Source organism: Sciurus vulgaris, assembly GCF_902686455.1.
Source record: "Sciurus vulgaris genome assembly, chromosome: 5".
NCBI lineage: Eukaryota > Metazoa > Chordata > Mammalia > Rodentia > Sciuridae > Sciurus > Sciurus vulgaris.
The window spans coordinates 71,224,110-71,248,282 of NC_136465.1; the positions used below are offsets into that span (position 1 = coordinate 71,224,110).

Genomic DNA, 24,173 nt, shown 5'->3' on the forward strand with positions numbered 1-24,173 from the left:
TAACTTTTGATTGATCCTTCAAATCTCTGTAAGTTACTTTCACATGGTGTGGCCTTCTATGATTTTCCAATCTATGTTAGCTCTTTCTACATTGTCAGTGTACTTTTTCCTTCATACTTTTGCCACAGTTGGAGTTGAATTTACTTATGTAGTTATTGTGTAATGTCTGCCTGCCCGCATCAAAAAGGAAACCCATGAGGGCTGAAGCCTAATCTGTTCTATTTGCCACAATAAACTCCAGGACTTAGCACTAACTGGCTTGCTGTAAATAGATGCTAAGTAAATAAATGAGTGCCAAAGATGTTATTACAACAGCAGGTATAACTCCTAGAAGGTTTACTGCATAAGCCAAAGACCTCAAACTACTTCAGCATTTCAGGTCTAGTGGTTTACACTCAGCTGATCTTTCATACCCCCACCCTGATCCCTTCAAACTTCTGTTACAAACCTGAGCCTTCAGCCTATATTCCAAATTCTGTTCTTACTTGACTGAAAATTATTAGATTCATTTCCTTGGCCTTGCACTGGACCTGCCATGCCAATTCTTGCCACTCTTGTTCATGTGCTGTACCACTAGAAAAACATGTTCCAAAAACATGCAAACATTGGTGCCACATATATAAGTCATGTATTTTTTGCAGCTGAAGAATTTTCTTTTAGTCTCTGATGACCTGTGATTTTCCTCAGATCCTTTTCTACTTACCACATATCTTATATCCTATGTTAGACTAAAAAGAGTATGTATGCTAGAGCTGTAAAGTTCTAGATTTAAAACTTGGCTCTGTCTTATTCATAAAGTTCACCAAACTTTGAAACTTGGTATCATCACTGAAAAATAAGAATATTTAATAATTTCTCCAAAATAGAAGTATTAGATGATTCAGGTTCAGAGGAACCTTATTTAGCGCTGCCCCAGCCACCAAATATTTCACTCCTGGGTGGACATTCTTCTGCCACTGACATCTTAACTCCCTGGTGAAGGATTTCTATTTCCCAGAAAATAATTTGTTTTGAGCCTCAGATGGATATAGGGCAAACTTTAAGCTTAGCTAATCATGGTTAGAACAATTACAAAGAATCCCAAGAAAATAAAGATATGATTAAAGGAACCACTGATTGGTTCTACGTAATAAATTAGAGTCAGGACCATATCTTCATAGATACTATGTTCCCTAAAGAACTGTTGTTTCAAGGAACACATCCTACCTCTTCTTACCTCAGCTTATTAATCTGTAAAACATACTGCCAGACTCTAGGAGAGATATTCCATGTCAGTTACCATTGCCCATACCCTTTCATCTTCATTCTATAATGATTCTCACACTAGGCATTTAATTTCTCCACTTCGTTCCTTTATCCAAAGTGTACTTGCAATTCTGTTTTACTTTCATAGGCCTTGGTCATTCTGCATCCTTTGACCTTCCCATAAGACCATTTCTATAACTTGAAGAGTTATCAAATGTAATTCACTTCAATGAACATTCCTAGTCCCCAAATATGATTTGATCCACATTTATATTTCCCCTTCCTAGAGTCTAGAATAGTGTTTCTTTCCCATGTGTTAGATACTTAAATTATTTGCTGAGTGAAATGAATAAAGGAATTAATGACTGAGTCAGTTTGGTTTATACATGCCAAGTTTGTACTATCAAAGTGACATGCTAAGTTTGTACTATCAGAGTGACATCCAATAGAGTTGTCCACCATCTAGATCAGGAGAAAAATTAGGACTAAAGATGTACACCCAACAGGAATATTTACTATAGTAATATTTTCAAGCCTTATAGAGGACCAAAAGAGGATATGCTGAGGAAAAAAAAAAAAAGATAAAAGCTAGAATATTTCAGGGGCAGAGAGCATGCAGCTAAGTCCGGATTATAATTCAAAGACAAATCATAGAAAGAAGAAACCCAAAGGAATACAATACCAAGAATACCAAAAGGAAAAGTTTTAAGGAAACATGAAATGGCATCAAGTTGCTAAAAAGATAAAAATAAGCTGCTGTTTTATGTGGCTATTCAAAGTTCTTGGTGACCTTTTGGCAAGTAAAGTGTTAGGGGAAGAAGTTAGGCTGAAGGACCTGAGGTATGGGTAAGAATGACAAAAGCAAAAGATTATTTTTTCAAGCAGTTTAACAGAAAAAAAGAGATCGAGTCATATCTCCAAGGTAGGTGAGAAGCAGCTATGAATATAAAATAACAGGGCAAAAGTTGGCTCTGCAAATACAACATGATGCTATAAACGAACGTTATCCTTGCCACTAGCAAGGGTCAGAATGCAGTGGAAAGAAGACCTGGGTATTAATACACTGTTTACTTGCAGCATGATTTTGGGAAAATCATATTCTTCTCCTTTAATTAATTTATCCAATTATTCTAATAATGAGTTAATAAATAGAAAGAATTTTTGAAGAGTTTAGTACTTTCTATGGAATAAGAAACTATTTTTCAAATTGACAGTTTGTACTCATGAACAAATGTTTGTAATTGTATGGTTCTCCTCATTAGTGTGATAACAAAAAGCTCCAACTCCCTTCTGTTCATTTTAATTCCAGGGAACTACTTATTCCAATCCCAGCAAAAACAGAGAAGAATGAAAAGAGAAAGAGAGAAACAGGATAAAATCAGGGTATATAGAGTCAAAGCAGAGAGGGCAACCCCTCCAACTTCTTTCCACAGATTACATCACTTTCCTAAACTGGGAGATATTAGTCATGGGCTCCCTCCCCCAGGTGGATAGAGAAATCTCAAGAGCGCACATGAGAACTGCCTCCTGCTTCTGTCAATCTGACCTACCTTGGGCAGAATGTTATGCTTACCTCAAAGTTCCCAGTCAGTGAAAGGTATCATCACAGACCTTATATCTGTCTTCAAAAATAAAATCATGAACTCAAATAAAATTTATTTATTTAAAATATATTCCTTGGTTTATTGTTCCTTGGTTATCTTGCTTTAGGGCTCCACAATCCCAAAGGAAATGTTGCAAGGTCAGTGGTGATTTTCCATGCTCAAACCATTTCCTGGGAACTTTTCACAGGGAAAGGGAGGCTGATTCTGAGTAGGAACATGGCCATGTAATATTTTCTCAGAATATTTGTGAGTGGAGTGCAGTATCATACAGTAGGTATATTTGCAATAGGAGCAATAGGAGGTATATCTGCAGGCCACAGTGGTAAGTTCATGGATGCTACCAAAATATAAAGGAAGAAGCTATGCAAAATTCTTCAATTAAAGTAGTTAACAATAGCCTTCCTTCACAAAATAGCATTTATCTCATTCAAAGGAAGGAAATGATAAACAGTGACTTATATTGGTTTGTGATGCAAAAGTCATCTGCATTTATCCATTGTGGCTTTTGTTTCAGTGGTGTTTTTGAAATCTTTACAATTGTGTATGGCTTAGGGTACCATTAATTTTTATTCCATGAGTACATTTGGACAACCTAGATGCCCCTTCTATTAAAAGAAGCTAACAAATTGCTAGAGAAAGTCCAAAGTAGAATATTTATCTTTTAAAAACTAAGATAAAAAAAGTAAAAAAGTAAACTTTATTTGTTCACAGCATTCCTATGCTCACAGGAAGAAAAACATTACCAGTAAGTAACAAAACACAGTAGCATTAAGCTATATTGAAGGGTGCTATAAAGTTCAAAAGAAGAATGTGGAAGGTTCACTACTATTATGCAAAAGTCACCTTTTTCTGCTCAAAAAAAAGTAATTTTCAGAGAAAACTGAATATTTCTTACAAAGAAATTGGATAATCATTTCACAAAACAAACATGAAACATTCACAAATGCTTTATAATTCTCACAGACATACAAATGATCTGTAAATTTTGATGGGTGTGGGATACAGGAAGAAAATTAAAGAGCAAAGAACTCTAGTACAGTACTGATCCAATCACCTTCATTTATTAAATGCCAGGATCTATTCTCTAGATGAAAGTACTATAGCAAACATAACAAAAAATTCATGTTCCTCTGGAGCTTACAATATAGTGAAGAATTTAAAACCTGTAACCTTGAGCAAGACTTCTACAAGGGTGACTAAAGAAGTTGTTATGACTGCTAATAAAAATTGAACATGTCTATAATATACACACATAGATTTATAGAGTATGCATATAAAATGAAGATTGTTGACAGTGAAACTGAATATGTAAGTATATATGAGCACATTCTCATAATTCCAAATTATTTTTGCTAACTCAAATACAAGCAATTATTTTCCTTTAATATGACCTGATTACAGTATTATATATATGGATCAAAAAAAAAACAAACTTCAGTGATGACTACTTGTATATGATGGACTGGGATAGAACTACAACAGGCAACTATCAAATCCACATCAACACACTAGTATCTACTGGACAAAAACATAAAGAAATGTATTGATAAGCTAATTATCTGGAAATACATTACAGAAAAAAGAAGGGAGGAGTACTGTTTATGGTAAATGAATTCAAGTATGGATATTGAGGGGTTTTAAAGTAAATTTTGGCAGTTATCTCAGCATATGGGGTAGTTTCACATATTGAGTCCAGAAACATGTTGAAATGTGATTGTTATTTCCAAATCAACTCCTAAGTTGTAAAGTGTATATTTGCCATATTACTCGGTGGTTTCAACCCTAACAAGAGAGAAACGGAATACTCTTGGCAAACAGATCCCACTGCTTGAGGGCTGCACCTTTAAAATAAATGGATAAAAGCAAAGTAGACAAAACACATGCAGGAATAATGCAAATGCCAGAGTCAAACAAGGAGACAGACTTGTAGTTGAAATGTTCTAGATCATCAGTCTAACTATTGAAAGAAAACATCTAAAAACTTCACCATCTAGAAGCTTAGAAAAAACAGTTGCTCCCCCGAGTGTTAAGTGGTTGTCTGCCAAAAAGGGAAAAGGGGTACTGATTATTCTCCTTGGGTCTATCCAAAATACAGGGATCGAATTCCCTCGCTTTCTTTGGGTGGGGCTGGAAGGTACTCCTGAGGAAAAGGAAGAACTACTAACGGGTTCCAATTAGAAAGCAAAACACAAAGTTTCAAAAAGTAAAGACTCGTGAAGGAAGGAAGGAAGGTGGAAAAACCACCGGAAGTAAAATAAATAACTGGAATAAAGAAAGCAAAAAAAGCGTTGAAGAACCCACAAAGCTATCTTTACCACTAAAAAAGGCAGGGACTGAAGATGGCAAAAGCCCCTCCACAAGGGCTGGGACCTTGGCGCTTTCGGAACTCAAACACCCAGCCTGACAGGGATGAGGGGGGCAGTTCCCGGGAACCCCCTCCCGCCCCTCTCCCATCAACCCCGCCCACTGGGTCCGCCCCATCCCGCCCGGCTACTCACTGGATTCGCTTCCCACATAACGGTGGCGAAATCGAGCGGAGAGAGCCTGGGGGAAGGAGCTAATCGCGGGGCCGGGGTGTTGTGATTTTTCCGAGGGTCCCCAGGAGCGCAGGGACCGAGAGGCACAGTTTACGCAGGCCTGCCTTCTCCCCCTCCCTGTCACAAGCTAGCGTCTTCAGACCACCGAACATCCCGACTTCCGCCCGAAACTGGCCAATCAGCGATGTCCCCGCCCCACTCCCGGAAGCTAGCCCTGCCCCCGCCGCTCTTTTCCGGGTTTCCTCGGGCGGGTCTTCGTGGGCGGGGCTTGGGAATACCTGGGCTGTGAAGAAGATTAGAAGGTATTTAAATCAATCACCGCCCTCCAACGCTAGGCCTCCACCGCTACATCGCCACCGAACTGTGGCTACTTGTGTTTCTTTCCTGTAGAAACGATATTTATTGATCACTTTTTAGTGAGTGTAGTGACCAGGAGTCACACAGGCCTAGGAATTAATCACAGCTTGACCAGTGGCTGTTTGGAAGATAAGAATGTATTGAGATTCTTGAAAGTATTAGCACAATGTTTGCCGTATAGTAAAAGTTGAAAAAGTGACAATTAATGGCCAGATATTATTAGGCTCTCAAATGACACTGACCAATGTACAGTCACTGCCTCATGGATTTGGAATCCAGAGAAGCAGCAAAAAGGTACAATATGGCTCACAGGTAGTATGGCAAATTCAGGGTTCTATGAGAATATTCTTACCTAAGGTAGAATGTCTCAGAGCTCCTGCAAGAAGTTGAAGTTATTACCACAAGTATGTGTTCCTGCTTAAGTTACCTGGGTAAAGAGAGCTAAAAGAAAGGCAAAGAATTAGGATCTACCCATAGAAAATGAAAAAGAAACAACTTGATATATCCTCCTGGAAATTTTTATACTTTTAACATATTTCTAAAAGTGTTCAAAGAATACCTATTGATTTAGGCATTTTTATTGTTTATTCTATTAAATATTTTCTTATTCCTATGCCATGCCACACTGTTATAGCTTTGTAATATATTTGCTCTTTCCTAAAGAATTCCTTTCCTGACTTTTTCAGATTTTTCAAAATCATGAGTCTTCCCTTTCAGGAACACATTCCTTCACATATTTAGGTGTTTTTTGTTTGTATGTTTGTTTGTTTGTTTCAGTACTTGGAAATGAACCTACAGCCCATGCATCCAAGCACGTGCTCTACCTCTGAGCTACATCTCAGCCCCAAGTTCTTTTATATCATTAAATGTATTTTAAAAAATATTTTCCAGGTAAGTTTGCACAACTATTGTGAAGTTTGTTCCTAAATATTTTACAGTTTTGTGAATGAGATATTTTTCACTGCTGTAATTTAGGAAGACCATTGGATTTTGTGTACTTAGCATTTTCTACTGTGAAAATATCTTATTGATTTCAATAACTTATCAGCTTTTCTCTTAAATTTATATAGGTAATTATATTACCTGCGATTAATGTAGTTTTCTCTCTTCCTATTGCATTCTCCAAAACACCAGAAAAATTTTGAATAATATAGAACTAGATAATTGGCACTCGGTTTTGATGCAATAAAACAAGCTTGTGCCCCTACTTGATGATATCTTTTCTTTAAATATGTTATTATCTTTAAAGAAATTCCTTTCTATTCCTAGTTTACTATAAGCATCTAATTGGAAAAGGACGTTAAATGTTACCAACTGTCTCTTAGACTCTATTAATATGTTCATATTTTTACTCTAAGTAAATGTAATGAATTACACTAATATAGCTAATGTTCAAACCATCTTTACATTCCATTACATCCTTACATTTCATTCTCTGTTGTATTATATTTTGAATATCACACTTGGTTCAATTTGGTCATCTCTTATTTTGGATTAAAATGCATTTGTAATTGTTTTGGGGGGTGTAGTTCAGTGGCAGAACATGTGCTTAGTGTGCTCATGAATCCCTGGGTTCAATCCCTAGCACTGAAAAATAATTACTAACAGTTAATGAAAATCTTCCATCACTACTGTCATTTTTGTGATTATCTTTAACAAGTTTTGGTGTTAGAATAATGCTAGTGAACAGCAGCAGTTTAATTTAGAAATTAGCTCTTTTTTAAAGGTGGAGTGGATTTTTACAAAGCAAATCTAGTAAGATTAGGAGCAGGTCCTCTATCTTTTTCTTTTTCTTTCTTTCTTCTTCTTTTTTTATTTTTTGTGAGGTTGGAACTATACTTCATTTCCTTGAAGACTTGGTGTTGGTGTTGACTGGGCTAGTGATAGGAACGTGGGATGGAGAAAATGCAAAGAATATGAATATATATTAGGTGGATAGACCTTTAAAATATGCTACTGTATACCAAAGTAACATGAAGGAAACTAAAAATAGCAGTACAAATTCTAGTGTTAACTTTTTTCTTATTATTACTGATTTAAGACTAATGGGTTTAAGAGTTAAGTATAGGAAAGAATTGTGCAAATGATTACTTAGTACTAGGGTCACAAATTATTAAGCCTTAATGAATGCACAGAGAATATTTAAATCTTTTTTATAAATGGCTATGATTTTGAAACTGAAAAATTTCACACTTTATGCAACTCCAGCTTCATCTTGGAACTGTATTCCCCTGTGCCAACAGCGGGATGGATCTAGGCTGAGCATTTTACACTAGGAATGGACTCTCTGTTTCTCAAAATTACCTGCCTGGGCCATTTTAGGTATCTTAATTTGAAAGCTATGATGGATCCACCCCATCTTGCTGAGGAAATGTAATGGATCTAGGACTTTCCAAATTATCCTCATAGAAAATGACTTGGCCCACATTCTCCCCCAGCTTTCTCAAAGATGGCCTCATCATTTGAGCCTAACCTCTCTCTGTCTTTCAGAAGATTACTTTCTGTATGTCATGCCTGCAGTTCCCCCTGATACACAGCACCTAGACAGGAACGTTTCCCTCTGTGTCATTGTTCCGGGCAGGGTGCCACATCAGTGGAAACTGTGTATACTGACCTTGGACACTAGTTTTCTCAGGAAGATCAGACATTTGGCTTTATCTTTCACATTTTCTCTCTGTGTGCTGCTAAACCCAGCCCAGGGATTTTTGGATGGTTGTAAGTTTGTTTGTTTTTTTTTTTAGATCTTCCAATGCCAAGAGAGTTAGGAGAAGATACCTTAGGAGTAAGGAGAGAGGAGAAGAAAAAGAGCAGAGGAAACATCTCATTGGCAAACATGAAAATAATCAGATGGAGAAAACAGATTGATGAATGAAGAGTAGGGCAAGTTGAATTTGGGGAGAGGGAGGGTCAATCTCCCCTAAGACAGTAGAAGAAAACCAAAGAGAAGATATGGCGAGACAGGATATAATATTAACTATTACTTCATAATGTTATGATCATAATTGTTTTTGTTTTTAGAGGCCACATTTACAGCCAGCAATTGGGGAGCACTAGGAATGGATATGAGAGACAGGCTGGGTTAGACAGAAAGGAGAAGCAGGAACCCTCAAGAAGGCGCAAAAAGAGAGACTAGGGGCCAAAAGAGGGTGAAGGAGTAGGGGAGAGAAAGCTGCATTTGTGCCCATCAGCCTTGAATATAAAGACCCAGCCTCTGTCTGAAAAAGAGCCAACAATGAGGCGGCCCCAGAACCAGCCCTGCTGTTGAAGTCTGACACGTTAACAACCCCAGCAGGAATTAAGAGGTGGAATAAGCAGATGAAACACTGACTGAAGCCGAGATAAGCATTCCTGGGAAGGAATTTTTCGAAAAAATCAAAATGAATCTCACAAATCTTCTTAATTGGGAAACATGACAAGGAATTAAATTCAACCTAAAAAAATGTGCAAAATAACTCAGCCACACTAAATGGAAAGGCTCTATTGAAAATACCACTGATTATTAGTTTTAGCTGCTCAGGGAAATTATCTAAGCACAAAGATGGGCATCAACATTCAGCTCACAGCAGCAGTCAAAAGCAGCAGCTGAGATGTGTGGCCATCCTAATTAGAGGATGGAGAATTCTGAAAAGACTCTGGAGCTGTGACATTCCTGGCTGGGGCTTTCCTTCCAGGAATGCCACATTAGGGTTTTGGTCATCACATTGTGAAAAAAAAGGACTTAATAGGAATGATCCAACAGGGGACAACAGATAGGACTTAGAAAAGAGTGTTAGAAGCTTTGAGGTTAAAAGCAGAAAGCAGGAAAACATTACCATAAGAAATATTTTAAAAATTAGAAGAGAGGCAGGCAAATAAAAGTCTTGGTGGGTGAAAAGGGCAGCCAGAGGGTGTACCGCCTGGGCTTAGGTCACTCCAGGCATCTGGAAGGTTAGTCTTTCCTAATGAGCACACCCAGGGATGTGAAGAAATTACAGCAGATTATCTAATATGAATTGCTCTTCAATTCTTCATTGAACAAATATTTAGCAAGCACCCTCCATGTTCCAGACACCGTCTTCTGTCTCTTGGATAGGTCATTAAACAAAACAGATAAAAAAAAATCCCTGCTATCATGAAAATTACACGCCAGTATTAGAAAATACTTACATGGCACTAAGTATGTGCCTGATACTGTTGTAAGTGTGCATATACATACACATATACAAATGTATATGTATATATTAACAAATAAAATTCTCCCAACCACCCTATGAGGTAACTATTCTTGCTAGCCCCATATTACAGGCAAGGGAACTGAGGCACAGAGAGATAAATCATCTCACCTAAGGTGAAGGAGCCTTGCTTTGGTGCCTGACTCCAGAACCTGTACCTAAGTTGCCACCTTGTGTCATCTCTCAGTGTGACTTTAAGCCATCTACTTCTGTTACCAGCCCTGAGTGCTCAACCTCATTTAGACTTAAGTGCCCTTGTATGATAAATTTATGATTTTTTTAAATGACTCTTTCCCTGGCCCTTTGTTTCTTTCCCAACCCCCAACTCAAGAACTGCTCTTTTCTGCAGTTTAATTCCTGGAGTCTATTGCTTCTGCCTAGCAAACCAAGCTAAGGTCTACAGGCAGAGCTTTGGTTGTTTGTGGGATTGGGATGCCCTTCTGTGAATTAATAATGCTCTACAGATCACTTGAATCACACAAGTTGAATTTTGAAAGTAGGTATTGCTCTGTCTTCAAATCCAGAAGGTACTAAGTGGTGGTGGGGTGTTTATAACAACCCTTACCAACTCCCAACTCCTGGCTTCTTATGTTCTCTAACCTGTTCTCTTAAGACACTGCACTTTTATATTGAAAGCCAATGAACTGCATATGTTAAATGGGTGCTTTGTAAGGCATGTGAATTTTACCTCAATAAAGCTGTTGAAACAATTCATTTTAAAAAATAGGAATCTTGACTTTCTCCTGCCCTATTTACCCTGCCTCTGACCACTGTCCTCCTTCACATAGCTTCAGGAGGTGCAGAACCATACTCTGAAAGATGTTCACCTTTGCTAAGCTCTAAGTGCTCCACCCATGTTACAACCTTTTATTGACTGCAGGGTTACACCATTATGCCAAGAAAAATAAATGACTCTTTCCCATTACACCTTCAGTACCCATTTTCCTTATTAGAAAAAAAGTTTTCCCTGTACGTGGTGGCGCACACCTATAATTCCAGATACTTGGGAGACTGAGGCAGGCAGATTGCAAGATTGAGACCAGCCTCAGAAACTCAGTGAGACCCTGTCACATAAAAAAAATAGAAAGAACTGACTGGGGATATGGTTCAGTGGTAGAGAACCCCTGCTCTCAATCCCCAGTAGTCAAAAAAGAAAAAAAAATTTAAAAATTATAATATTGTTTTTATGTTAATACAAATGTGCTTATTATGAAGTAAAAAGAATATTCACATACATGAGATTTTAAAGTAGGTGGCTAGCTGCTGTAGTTTAGAGAGGAGGGCACATGTCTCTGCCACAGTGAGGAGAGAGGCTAAGATGCACTGTTTATGGCTAAAACAGTCAGGAGCCCCAGTAGCTGCTGACCATAATTAGCTGCATGGTATCAAACAAATTTCATCCCATTTTGGAAACTTGATTTCCCAGCTTTTAAAAATGAGATAATTGGATCAGGTGATCTCTAAGTTTGCTGCCATCTCTTGAAGTCCATAATTTAATATCATATTGAGATACAATCAGATGCAAAGCTCAGATACATCTGCACCAAAATGCCCTGAAAGTTGGGAAGCAAAAGATGCAGTCCCTTTTTTTGAGGAATTTTCCGTATCCTGAAGGAGATTAAGTCATTACCACATAGGACTTGGGAACAATATAGAGTAAATATACAAGCCATCTGAAGAACACTAGGGGTAAGAAGCAGCTCAGAAAAATGAATGATCAGATCCCTGAGGCTTGCTTTGGTGCAACTAAAGTGATATGGAGGTTTACTCTGCCAACCCCTAGATCCTTAGCGCTAGATCACCCTGACCCAGAGGCACTCCTTCTGGATAGTGTGGATGGACCCAAGTGATGGAGCACTCTGAGCAAAAAAAAAAAAAAAAAAAAAAAAAAAAAAAAAAAAAAAAAAAAAAAAATCTCAGCAATCATCCAATCCAAATGCCTTCATCCACATGGAAAATTTGGGATAATGCTTCTCTCGAGCTTATAATATTTTTATTTGGTAGAAGATTGTTAACATTATCCCAAATGCTAAATAATCCTGAAACTGGAACATGAATGTATATAATATCCTACTCTTCAAAGCCCAATGGATTATATATGGAATGAATTTAAATACAAGTCTTATCATTGGTACAGGGTTGAACAAGATTTGCATGGTCACCACTTCTCAAAAAGCATTGCCCTAAAAAGTTCTGTTCTTCTCTTGTAGGGCATTTAATGCATTTTCTGTCATCCCTTCATTTCACTCCAGCCTTAACATGCCAGTTCTAAGAAGGTTAAACTAAAAGGAAATAGAAAAGATGCAGTTTCTTGCAATCAACTCTTTCATTTTCATGTGTCCTGGGAGAATTTCTTTCAACCCTAGCCTCCAAAATTTATGCTTGTCGTGGGGACTAAAGATCTCCACCTCTAGTAGGGTTTTGGGGAATTCTTGCTTAGGCGACACAGGGGCATTCAGAATTTGATCCCTGGGGGTTTCATCCATTCTAAATATCACAGGATGCAGAAAGGAGGAGTGGTCCCTAGCATTGTCCCAAACTGGAATTTTTTCCCCTTTCAGGACTGAACTATGTGCTCATTTTCAACACAAGATGGCGCTGTTGCACAGGCAACAACTCCGATTAAAACAAAACATAAATAAAAACAAACCATGAGCACAAAGTTTCTAATAAGTCAGATGGGCAAGACCACCTTTTGTTAAGAAGGTATTTCTGTCCCAGCAATCATCAAATTGTGCCACTCTAGCCTCAACCCAATGATCAAGGCTGAAAAAAAGTGGCATAATGCATATTTTAGAGTAAAGGTATTTAATAGGAACTTTCAATCCCTTAACTCTCTTTGCAGTGTCCAAAGCAGAGGTTAGGAAACTTTACTGAGATGGTAAATTATAAATTTTATTCTGTTTTAAATTATTCTGATATGAGATGGGTCTTTGCTAGTTATTGCCAAAGTGGATTCAGGTAGCTTACAATTAAGTGAACTCTGTACTTTCTAACAAACTAATTGTTTGTGAGTAATTATTTGAGGATTATTTTCTAGGTCATTTGATGAGAAATTCACTATTTGAACTTTAACCACCAAGCAAGTTCTGATAAGCTAATATTTAAGTTAGAATTTGGGATTTGGAAAGTTTACAAAGCCTCTGACTTCCTCTCTGCTCCCATAGTAATCTTCTCCACATTATAGGGGGTGACCCAGTCTCTTTAAATTCTTAAAGTAACAGCAAAATGACTTAGAGAAGCATATCAGGCAGTTTCAAGAGGTAGACTAGTCTTCCTTAGAGATACAGTGTGGCAATTTTGCCGTTAAATGTGTTCAGATCACATAGCCAACAGGCCTCTGTTAGTTGCCTTGCTTTAAACACAAAGCTTTGGGCTGGGGATGCAGCTCAGTGGTAGAGCATGTGTGCTTAGATGTGCAAGATCCTTGGTTTAATCTCCTGCACAGCAAATCAAAACCAAAACCCACTATACTTCTAAGACTAAAGCAAAAATTTCGTTCACTTTACATACAATTATGTCACATAGTGCCTTCTCTTTGGAACCTGTGGTCAACTAAAACTCCCAGGGCATCGGTGTGATCTGCAAGATCTTCCCCATCTTTGTATATGCAATTAATTTTTAGAATTAAAATGCAGGGCTTAACACAGCCCTATGAAATTAAAAGGCTTTAAACTCTTTTTTGTCAAAATTACTTAGAATCTTTCAGTCTGCCTCTGAGGCCAGACATACGTGGGTCCAAAATTTTGTTCCTCCCCTCACAAGCCGTGTGTATCATCTTAAGCAAAACACTAGATTTCTTAAAACATCCGTTTCCTCATCTCTAAAATGGAGATGCTATTACTTGCTATTACTCTTCCACCGGTGGTTCAGGTTAAATGTGATAATTTTGTGGGGAAAGTATATTTAACAATTGATGTTACACCGTTAGTGCTCAGTAAGTGTTTGTTTCTATTATTAATGGCCTATCATCCTTTATATTAATCATCCTTCTTTGTCTATGTCATAGGAAAATCTGACAAACGTCTTCTCTAACACACAGCCTCACACACTAGTCCGAAGGGAGCTCTCCCTGGCTCACCTCCACAGTTCTTCCCTCAGACTGATCTGCACATTAAACCTCCCTCTGTAGGTGTAATTCTTACCCAAGTCCTGGTTGTCCCCATGGGCCATCAGCCAGTTTGTCTTATCACAGGGTAATTATGACAGATCTCGTCAAAGGCCATGCTGAAAGCAAGGATGATTTTGATGCCTCCTCTTTCCACCAATCTAATATCCCTATCAAAAAAGGAATAAATGAAGACATGTTTTGTTTCTCAGATTTGGGGTTGGCTCTGAGTGATCTCTGCTTTTCTAAAGACGTACAAAGAGTCTACTTAATAATCTGTTCAGTTGATGGGCTAAAGTGGTGAAATTGTGGGTTATTTCCCCCTTCGTTTCTATTATTATAATAATGTTTGTGGAGTAAATAGCTTTTTAAAATTCTGTTCTAGAATTCTGCCAGGGATAATTGTCAAGCTGACTGGCTTATAGTTTTTATAATATGCCCCTTTCCCCTCTTTTGAAAATGGGGACAACTTTGTCCTTCTCTTGTCTGTTAACAGTTCTCCTATTCTCCATGCTTTTTCAAAGATTATTGACAATGGTTCTGGGAGTTCTTTGAGCAAACCTGGGACGTGATTTGTCTAAGTCTGGAAATTTGAATTTATTAAGGGGGTGAAAAGAGCGCCACTCTGGTTTCTAGCTCTGGCTTTGCCATTTACTAGCTGAGGGAGCATGGGCAGCTTTTAGTTTTGTTTTAGCCTGAATTTCCCCATCTGTGAAATAAGACATTTGGATCAAATGAAATTGAAGGTCATTTCAAGGTCTGACAGGCAGCCTCTGCTCTATGTCTCTTGTAACCGAATATTTCCTTACTGACTTTTCTCCTTTATCCTAGCTTTCAGTATCCTCATCATAAAATTTCATCCTTTTTAATTTTATTTAGGATCCAAACACCTTACTGTGGCAATCAGGGTACAAAACTAGTTGGTCTCCCTATTTCATTCCTGAATGCTCCTTGGGCTTTTTTACTAGATCATCTCTGCCTCAAGTGGAGAATCTGCCCAAACATCTCTCAGTCACACCCCACCTCCTCTTGGGGGACCCATGTAGTTAATAATTCTCCTTTCTGAAGTTGTTTTGTAACCACTTCAAGTGATAGGATCTTCCTTTTTCTATATTTCCAATGCATTCCCTGCAGATCATCTTATACTTAAATAAAAAGAATGTCCTGTGGCATTTGGGTGTGAGTGTGCTGTTGGGTTGTATTTTATTGACTTAATGCTTGGGACCCTCCCTCCCTGCCCTTCTACCTTCTCCCTATTGAGCACTCCTCTGGGGATGCTCAATAAACCTTTGAGGAAAATGATATGGATTTGAAGCCATTATCAGTTTCTTCCCTAATCAGAACATTTGGGTAATTATCTAATGCATGGAAGTTTCTTTTTCATCTTAGTATTCATAGAAAGGTAGGTCATTGCTCAGGTAACTTTATACTAAAATAACATCTTTAAAGATAAGACGAGAATACAATTGATGAGAGATCTGAGAAAAGTTGCAGAATACACAAAATTGCTAGTTCAACTCATTGGTGCCTATTCTAACCTAACCTTTCTTATATTGGCCAAAGAAGCTTCAACCCTTTCCTTCTTCTCTTTTTCCTCCTTTTTTTGGTTCTTTTTTGACAATGCTGGGGATGGATCCCAGGGCCTTGTGCATGATAAGCAAATGCTCTACTACTGAGTTACAACTCCAGTCCCAAAGCAGCCTAAATCTTTGGATTAGAAGCCAGATTTATATTTTACTAGTAAGAGGAATGGTTACATTTATTAGGAATGGGGAAACTATTTTTGTGCACCCTACATCATACCAGGTGTACCTCCCAGCAAACAGATTGTACAAAAATGTTAGTGAATATAAAGGGAGAATTAGTGCCCCCCCAACATCTGTGATAGGTGGAATAAGTAATCTTAACAGAGCACTCAGAATTGCACAAGTGTCATAAGTACTAAAGCATGAGAAAACACTTGTGATAAGACTTTAATGCAGGAAATATAAAGTCTTTTCCAGAAATCGCTTTCATATAAGCTTGCAAAACATGTCGGGAACAGCTGAGACAGGAAATTTTTTGTTTGTTTAACATATGCTGACTATCTCCTATGCAGTGGAAACATATAAAAGATACATGAGCCTTGCTTAGAAAAAGTTCAGTCTTGGTGGGGGTGGGGGACAAATAAATGCAGAACACTGTGTAGTATGAGAAATGCTATTACAATGATTTACGTGAGCATATCTCCTCTCATGGGCCAGGCCCTGCCTGGCATTTGCAAATTCTCATCCTTCTTCCTATTCTGGACACTTCCCCAAAAGAGGCACACTGAGTTTTTGTTGTTGTTGTTTTGCTTTGTTTTTTGTGGTCATTACCTCTGCCTTCAAGGCCATCCATCTTCAATCGCCAGGAAATGAAGTCAAAAGGCCAAGATGTGGACATTATAGGGAAAAACTGAAAGCCACCTAGTCAGTCCAAGGCCCATACGGCAGTGTGTATTTGGACCCTTTGTTGCTCTGGTTGGCCGTGATAAGCACAAATTTCCCAGGCAAATATAAATAAAGCTGGTACTTAGTAAGCTCAGAATAAATAGGAGTGCATATGACCATTAAATGTCATGATAACGCTGGAACTTGTAAACATGTGTGAAGAAACATCCCAGCCACCTAGACTGCCATGACCATCATCAGGCGTGGGAACATCAACTCTCAGTTCGTAGCCCCATCTTAAGCATCAATCATCCACCTAAACTATACCTCCCCAAAGAGCACTGTCTAACCTTGTCAAGGAAAGCGATTTCCCGGGGAAATTTTATACCTTGGAAGCCAACCATATTCTTTGTATGCCTGAACCCATGATACCCAGCCTTACTCTGGTAATCAGTTCCAGGTCAGCCCATTGACTGGACCATGGCTTCCCCACCAATCTCTTGTCTTCTCCTACTTTGTCACCTCCTGAAGATTGGGAGGAACTTCTTTCTGTCTCACTTCCCAGCTGAATCCCTCAAGGTTGTGATCCCCGTGGGGCTGGGGAGCAAAGGTGAGGCTACCCTCTTCTTCAACCTCAGAAACTGAGGCCCACAGAAATGTAGTCACTTATCCAAGGTCACATGTCTCAGAAAGGGCCTGGTAGGACTCGGGCTCAGAAGCAGGGCTCAGGTCTAATTTCTTAGTCTCAGAGTTGCCCCCTGCCAAGGGCTGAGCCTCAATTGCTCCACTTCAGCTTCCTTCCTACCACAGAGATTCTCAGTAAGGCTGAGGAATTTCAAAGGTGGCCCAAAATCCCCTGGATTGAAGTGTCAGGCAGAAAAGGGATGGGTTAGAGGACTTCTTAAGGATCATTCTCTGGCTGGGAAACTCCTGATCATGGTTGCTGTGACGATGAGGTAGTACTACTCCAAAGGTCCGTAGGTTCAAGACTTGGTCCATAGATAGGTGCTATTGAGAGGTGGTGCAATCTTTAAGAGACAGGACCTCGTGGGAGGTCTCCAGGTCACTGACAGAGATTGTGGGACCCCAGCCTCTTCTTCTTTCTCTCTTTTGTTCCCTGTCTATGAAGTGAGCATTTTGCTCCGCCACATGCTCTCATTATGATGTGTCTCCACAGGCCAAAAGCCACAGGGGCCAATCCATCATTTACCAAAACCTCTAAAACTGTGACCCAAATAAACGTTTCCTCTTTCTAAATTGATTGTCTCAGGAATTGATGATAGGGTTGGAAAGTGGAGCAGCCATGGTTTAAAAAAAAATGCTCATTGAATATCATCAGATAATTACAACGGTAGAGCATGGATTTAATAGAGCAGGTTGGGAAGGAGTCTCAGGGTTGGCCACTTTTTCAGCTCTTGGTCTTGGATTACAAATACCTCAGAGGCTCCCTTTCTGTATCTATAAATCCCAGACACTTACTTCATCAATTTGTCTTGGAGATTAAATCTGATAATCCTTGTCAAGCATGGCCCAATGACTGGTGTATTTCAGATACTCAACGTTGTTTGTTTGCTTACATTAAAATGGCTTTTGCCTTTCTTCTGTGGAGAAGTGATTTTTTAAAAAAAGCTTTATTTTGTGAGCTCTATTGATAAATCTATTAATGTATTAATAAATAACATACCCTTTTTTAAAAATTATTTTTTAAATTTTTTACAGACTGTGTTTGGATTTATTGTACAACCATAACATACCCTTAAAACATTAAAAAATGAAGTTCTTTCCAGAGTAAAAATTTTCACTGGCACTGCCATTTTGAAGGCTTCATATGACCTTATCTAAGAACACAAGAGGAATAAATAGTAGGAACAGGGGCATGAAGCCATTTTTTTCTACTGTGCATAGTTTTTGGTTCTGATTGTCCATAAAGGCTTTAATCAGATGGTACTAGGGGGATGTTTTAGAGCCCAGAGCACAATGCTCTATTATTCCCCAAATGTTTCAGGGTCCAATCCTGAAGCCACCAGCCTCAAGAGAAAACCTAAACTCTCGTACTGACTAGAACCACCTTGGGACACCTCTCAGACACAGTCGCATCCAGGCTTGTAAGCATGTAGGGAGAGTAAATAAGAAAGGGAATAAGGAAAGCAACCAAAAGTTCTGCACCTGTCCGTTGTGCTTCAGTCTCTTGCAAGTCAGGAAAGCTGCCACCCTGACAGTCGTGGGGATGCGGGGATTTTTGGACACAATCCCTCTTCCCCTTTCTTGTGTGCAGTCTTTCAAAGATGCTGTGGGGAAAATAAGAGATCTGGAAACGTACTTTCACCTGACATGTGGCGCTTCCAGCTGTGCCACAAGGAAATTCACACATGTCCACCCAGCCTCTGGGTCTCTTGCCCCTTTCTCTCTGTGGTCTTGCCTTCTCCAAGGTCCCTCCTGTTGACATCCTAGAACTCCCTTAAGAGTATTTTCTCGATCCTTCAGGCTGCTAATGCTTTTGTTTGGTGTTTTAGGAACACTATTGCAATGTGTAATCTGTCTCCACTTCCTTTACTCACATCTTAAGTCCCTGTGACATCTGCCCCAGCTCCTTTATGTACTTTCTCAAAAGCCAGCTACCTTCTTCTTCCCAAATCTGGTGATATTTCTAGCACCCTCTCTCCACTGACTTCCCTGAGACAGGTGGTCCAGCAATGGATCTTCTCTTTAGGAAGTACTCTACATCCTATTCTCTCTTGCAGGCTCAATTTTCTTCGTTTCTTTGTGGAATAAAAGGGGAGTAGGAATTCATAAAGCTATGCTCTATTTCTGATTTTGTGCTTCCTTTACTCCAATTATTTCTGTCTGTCTGTCTGTCTGTCTGTCTCTCTCTCTCTCTCTCTCTCTCTCTCTCTCTCACACACACACACACACACACACACACACACACACACACACGGGTCCCCAATGGTGGGAATCCTGCACAGATCACTCCTCCTGGCCTGTGCTCTTCTCTTTATGCCCTCTGTTTCTTGGTGACATCATGCAATCTTATATTTCAGCCTTCAACTGTGATGCAGCTCCCCGTCTTTTCTAATTGTGACTCTCACATCTCCTGTCTCATGGTTTAAAGGCCATCCTGATCTGTGTTCTTTTGGATTCAGCTACTAAAAGGAGTAAACACATTTACCCCTCACCAGCATCTCCACTGACCTGTGGACTGGGCTGAGTTCTGCTCCCTCCTGTGCACTCATTTTCAGCTCATGGAGGAGACCACCTGTTGCTCCAAATCTCAGGCAGTCCAACCAATGACCTGTCTATAACTTGATGTTATACCATGACTGGGGGTGAACTGGGCCTCTTCCTTGCAAAGGACCCCTTTTCATCCCACCTCTCAAATTCATCCAGACATTGTGCTAGTGACCCTTTCCTCTCTCCCAAATCATCAGTTCTCCTCTCCAATTGGGATCTGTCCCACGAACATTCAGACATGATCTGATCTTTAAAATAAACAGGAAACACACTTTAACTCCCCTTCCTCCTCAAGGTACCATCCCTATTCTCTTTCTCCACACAACAGAACTCCTTTAAATACTTGTTTATACCCATCACCCCATGTTTCTTTTCTCCCACATTATCCATTGAGGTCATTCTACTGGGGATTTCATAGCACTAGCCCTCCCACTCTTTCCCGGGTTCACATACCACCACCAAAAACGTTCTTATCAAGGTAACCAATAACCTCTTTGCCACTAATTCCTGTGGCCATTTGTAAACCCTGAGCATATTAGGCCCCTCAAGCAGCATTTGACACAGTGGACCATTCCATACTTCTTTAATATATTTTTTTCTCTTGGCTTCTGGGAAGCCATCCTCCTTGGATTTTCCTTCATCCTTCCTGGACGCTACTTTTCAACTTCCTTTGCTGGTTCCACATTATACCCCTCTTCTTTTTCTTCTTTATTTTTTTCCAGCATTGGGGATTAAACCAAGGTGTGCTCTACCACTGAACTAAAGACTCAGCCCTTTTCTTTTTCTTTTTTTTTTTTTTTTTTTTGAGACAGGGTCTCACTAAGTTGTCCAGACTGGCCTCCAACTTGAAATCCTCCTACCTCAGCCTCCTGAGTTCCTTGGATCACAGGTGTGTGCCTCAGTAACCAGCTCTATCCCACTGCTTAATGTTAAAATGCCCAGGGTCAGGCCTCAAACCTCTCCTCTTTTCTAATTTATACTCTCCTCTTTAGTGATTATATCCAGTCTACAGTTTTACATGGAGATAATACACTTATGGTGTCCTTATTTATAACAGACATGTATGTACCCAGTGGTCTATTTATAATCTCCGCTTGAATGTCTGATAAGTATCTGAATGTGTCAAAAACTAAACTCTTTGTCTTGATACCCAAACCTGCTCCTTCCAAAACCTTTTTTTATCTCAGTTAGTACATCCTTGAAACCCTTGTCTCTCTCCTTCTCTCTCTCTGCCTCCATCTTTTCTTCCCTTCCTTTACAAGTCCTGCTCACTTACCTTCAAAATATGGGCAGCCTATAACCACATTTCACCACTGCCAGGTTTCTTCTCTAGTCCAGCCACAAAGCAATCACCTCCTAACTGGTTTTCCTGTTTCTACTCTGCTACCACATTCTATTCTCAACAGAGCTCCCAGAGTGATCCTCTTCAAATGTAAGTTGATCTATATCTCCTGTGACTATCAGAACAAAAATGAGCCAGTTTGCTTCATGGCCTACAAGCCCCTCTGCAGTCTGAGCTCCTGGTACCTGCCAACCACATTATCACCTTCTCCCTCCCTGGCCTCCTGCCCTCAAGCCACTGGCCTCTGCTGGATCTCAAACATGCTGGGCACAGTCCCACCTCAGGGTCTATGTACCTGCCCTTTCCTCTGCCTGAAATATTCTTTCCCAAATAGTTACGTGGCTTGTTTCCTCACTTCATCAGATCTACCTTCAAGGATCACTGTCTTCATGAAGAGGCCCTCATTACCTTATTTAAATAATCTCCTTTCCCAGCCTCCAGCTCCCTAACTCCATTCCCTTGCTTGACTTTTTCCCACAAACTACTCATGAACCGACATTGTACAAATTAACTTTTTTTTTTTTTTTCCAGTACTGGTGATTGAACCCAGGGGCACTTAACCACTGAACCACATCCACAGCCCTTTTTGTATTTTATTTAGAGACAGGTATTGCTGAGTTGCTTAGGGCCTCACTAAGATGCTGAGGCTGATTTGAACTTTCAATCCTCCTGCTTCAGCTTCCTGAGCCACTGGGATTTCAGGTGTGCACAACGCACTTGGCTTGTTCAGTTTTTCTCTAGTCTGTCTCTCTTTACTAAAATGTAAGCTCATGAAAGCAGAGATCTTTGTCTTGTTTACTTCTGAATTCTCATTGCCCAAACTACCCAATTGCCTAAATTCCCATTGCCTAATTGTTCCTGACATATAGTGGATGCATTCAGTAAATCACAGAATGAACAAATGAGTGGATTTCTCCCTTCACAATGATTTTCAAATTCCATCTATATTCATTATTCTAAAGATGAGTACTTGCTTTGCACTTATCTCCTCAGGGCTCCCTGAGGTGTTCCTATGTACCGGTGCCCCTGTACTGCCGGAACCCATTCACAGCGGTTTTGAAGTCTCTATGATACTCTAGTTGGAGTCTGTGGTTTGAGAAACACAGTGCAGAACATGGGTACATTATTGAGAAAAGGGGAGGGGTGTTGAATAAATCAAACCTGCTCTTTTTAGAACCTCTTAAATTTCTAGGAAGCCATTTTTCAGGGGAATAAAAAGACCGAATGGGGAGTAGGAGAAATATCTGTGATCTGCAGGATCCTTTCTTTCCATATGGCAGAAGGCTTTCTCTTGGAACCCAGGAAAAACAAGGGAGCAACCACATGGCTTTGGACACTGCAAATTCAAATATCTCTCAGGACCAAGCAGGGAATGCCAATGAGGGAAGAGTGGGGATGATTAGCATAATCTCCAGGTTATGCTCTCTCTGAGGGGACCACCACTACTCAGCTTGGCCAGTGGGGATCACAGGAGAAATGTGGTTCTGGAGATTAAAAAAAAAATTGGACATCTAGAATTTGATGTAAAATCTTCTGAATTTTAAACACTGGCAATTGATGCCATGTGGTCCACATCTCTGGACTGAGGGTCCCAGGAGCGGCTTACCTACAACCTGTGTTATAGGGAAAAGAACACCAATGGTTCCTTCAGCTGCCTGCGTTTGCCTCTTGGCTCTACCTACTGGATCATGAACAAAGTTATGTCCAGTTACTTAACCTCTGCTCCATTTTTCCCATCTCTAAAATCAGAACAGTGCCTCCAGGATTGATATCAAGATCAAAGAAAACAATGTCGTTGGTACTCAATATTCCCCCTCTTTCTCAAATCTCTGCCCTCTCCCCTGTTTTCCATTGCACAATCAAATAGAAAGAACTGTTCCTTCACATTATTATTTATACCAAATTAAGCAACACTTTTCATCATTGGCTGTGTGTTTTTCTAGGAAAATCTACCATGATGTGCCTAAAATGCACAGGGCTATACCAGTTGCCAATCAGACCTCATTTGCAACAAAAACATGAAACCAATCTAAAAAGTTGTTCTTGTTCTGCTATGTTTTTCAAAGGATAAGAGCATAGAGGATGTATGAAAGCAGCATTCTTTCCAAAATTAAATTCTGACAACACCGTCTCCGGTGATCCTGACTAGGAAATGAAGGGAAGACCCTGAGCCAGCAGAGGAAGCCCTCCAGCATTCTCAGGTGTTCAAAGAAACTTTACAAAAGAGAAGGAGGGGCACATAACTGGGGAAGAAAGGCAGAATGTCGCATATAGCCATCGTGTTAGTAAGGCTAGGGCTCAGAATGAGCTGAGACTTGCAAAAAAATGCTCAGGAACAGCAAAAAGAGCTTTGTGCAAGTACATTCTGAGCAGGAATCATAGGGAAGGGCCAGGGCCAGCGCTTGGGGCAGATGGTGTAATGCTAGCAGATGACAGATACAAAGCAGAGTTACTCAACTCCTACTTAGCTTCCATCTTCTCTATCTTCAAGAATGATCTTCAAAGAGGAAAGGATAGTATAAACATGGTTAGAGGAAATTGCAGCCCTAGGTGTGAAGCTCCTCAGAAAATGAATACCTGGCCTCTCTAAATAAGCTCAGGTCTCTAGGCCCTGACAAATTACATCCCTGGGGACTGGAAGAACTTGTAGATTTAATCACAGAGCCATTGTCAGTAATCTTTCAAGAATCTCAGGAGTCATGCCAAAGGATTAGTGATGGGTAACTGTCCGAGTTGTCAAAAGGGGAAATGTGTAGGTTTGGAAAACTTTGCACTGTTGAATTTAACTTTGATCCCCAGCAAACTTTGACCTGCATTATTAAAGTGTTAGATTGTAATCCTTTGAGAAAGGAAGTGGTAATCGCAAGGAGACAGCACAAGCCATGTAGAACAAACCTTGTCACACTACCATCATATCACGTTTTCCCTTTTTGGAAAGATAGCCCAAACTCACAAGATTGTCTCAGAGGTAGTGAATCTTTCAACAAGGCTCTTGACAAAATATTTCATAAGATGTACGGATAGGGACAGAATGAGCTACAGCTGGGTAAAGGCTTTGCTGGGAAAACCACTGTACCCAGAAAGCATTGGCTGAGGGGGCCCACTCAACCCGAGGACAGGCTCAGAG

General features: G+C 39.8%; 1 protein-coding gene across 4 annotated transcripts in view; it reads right to left on the bottom strand.

The window, feature by feature from the left end:
* PARP11 (poly(ADP-ribose) polymerase family member 11) overlaps nucleotides 1–5,551 on the bottom strand; it is a 54,743-nt gene extending 49,192 nt beyond the window's left edge. For all 4 annotated transcript variants that reach the window (XM_079142012.1, XM_079142008.1, XM_079142010.1 and 1 more), the window contains exon 1: nucleotides 5,348–5,551. Coding sequence is in view for 1 of the 4 variants with exons in the window: in XM_079142008.1 (XP_078998134.1) it covers nucleotides 5,348–5,365 (18 nt within the window). In the remaining 3 variants the exon portion in view is untranslated. The remainder of the gene's footprint in view (nucleotides 1–5,347) is intronic.
* Nucleotides 5,552–24,173: the final 18,622 nt, after the last annotated feature.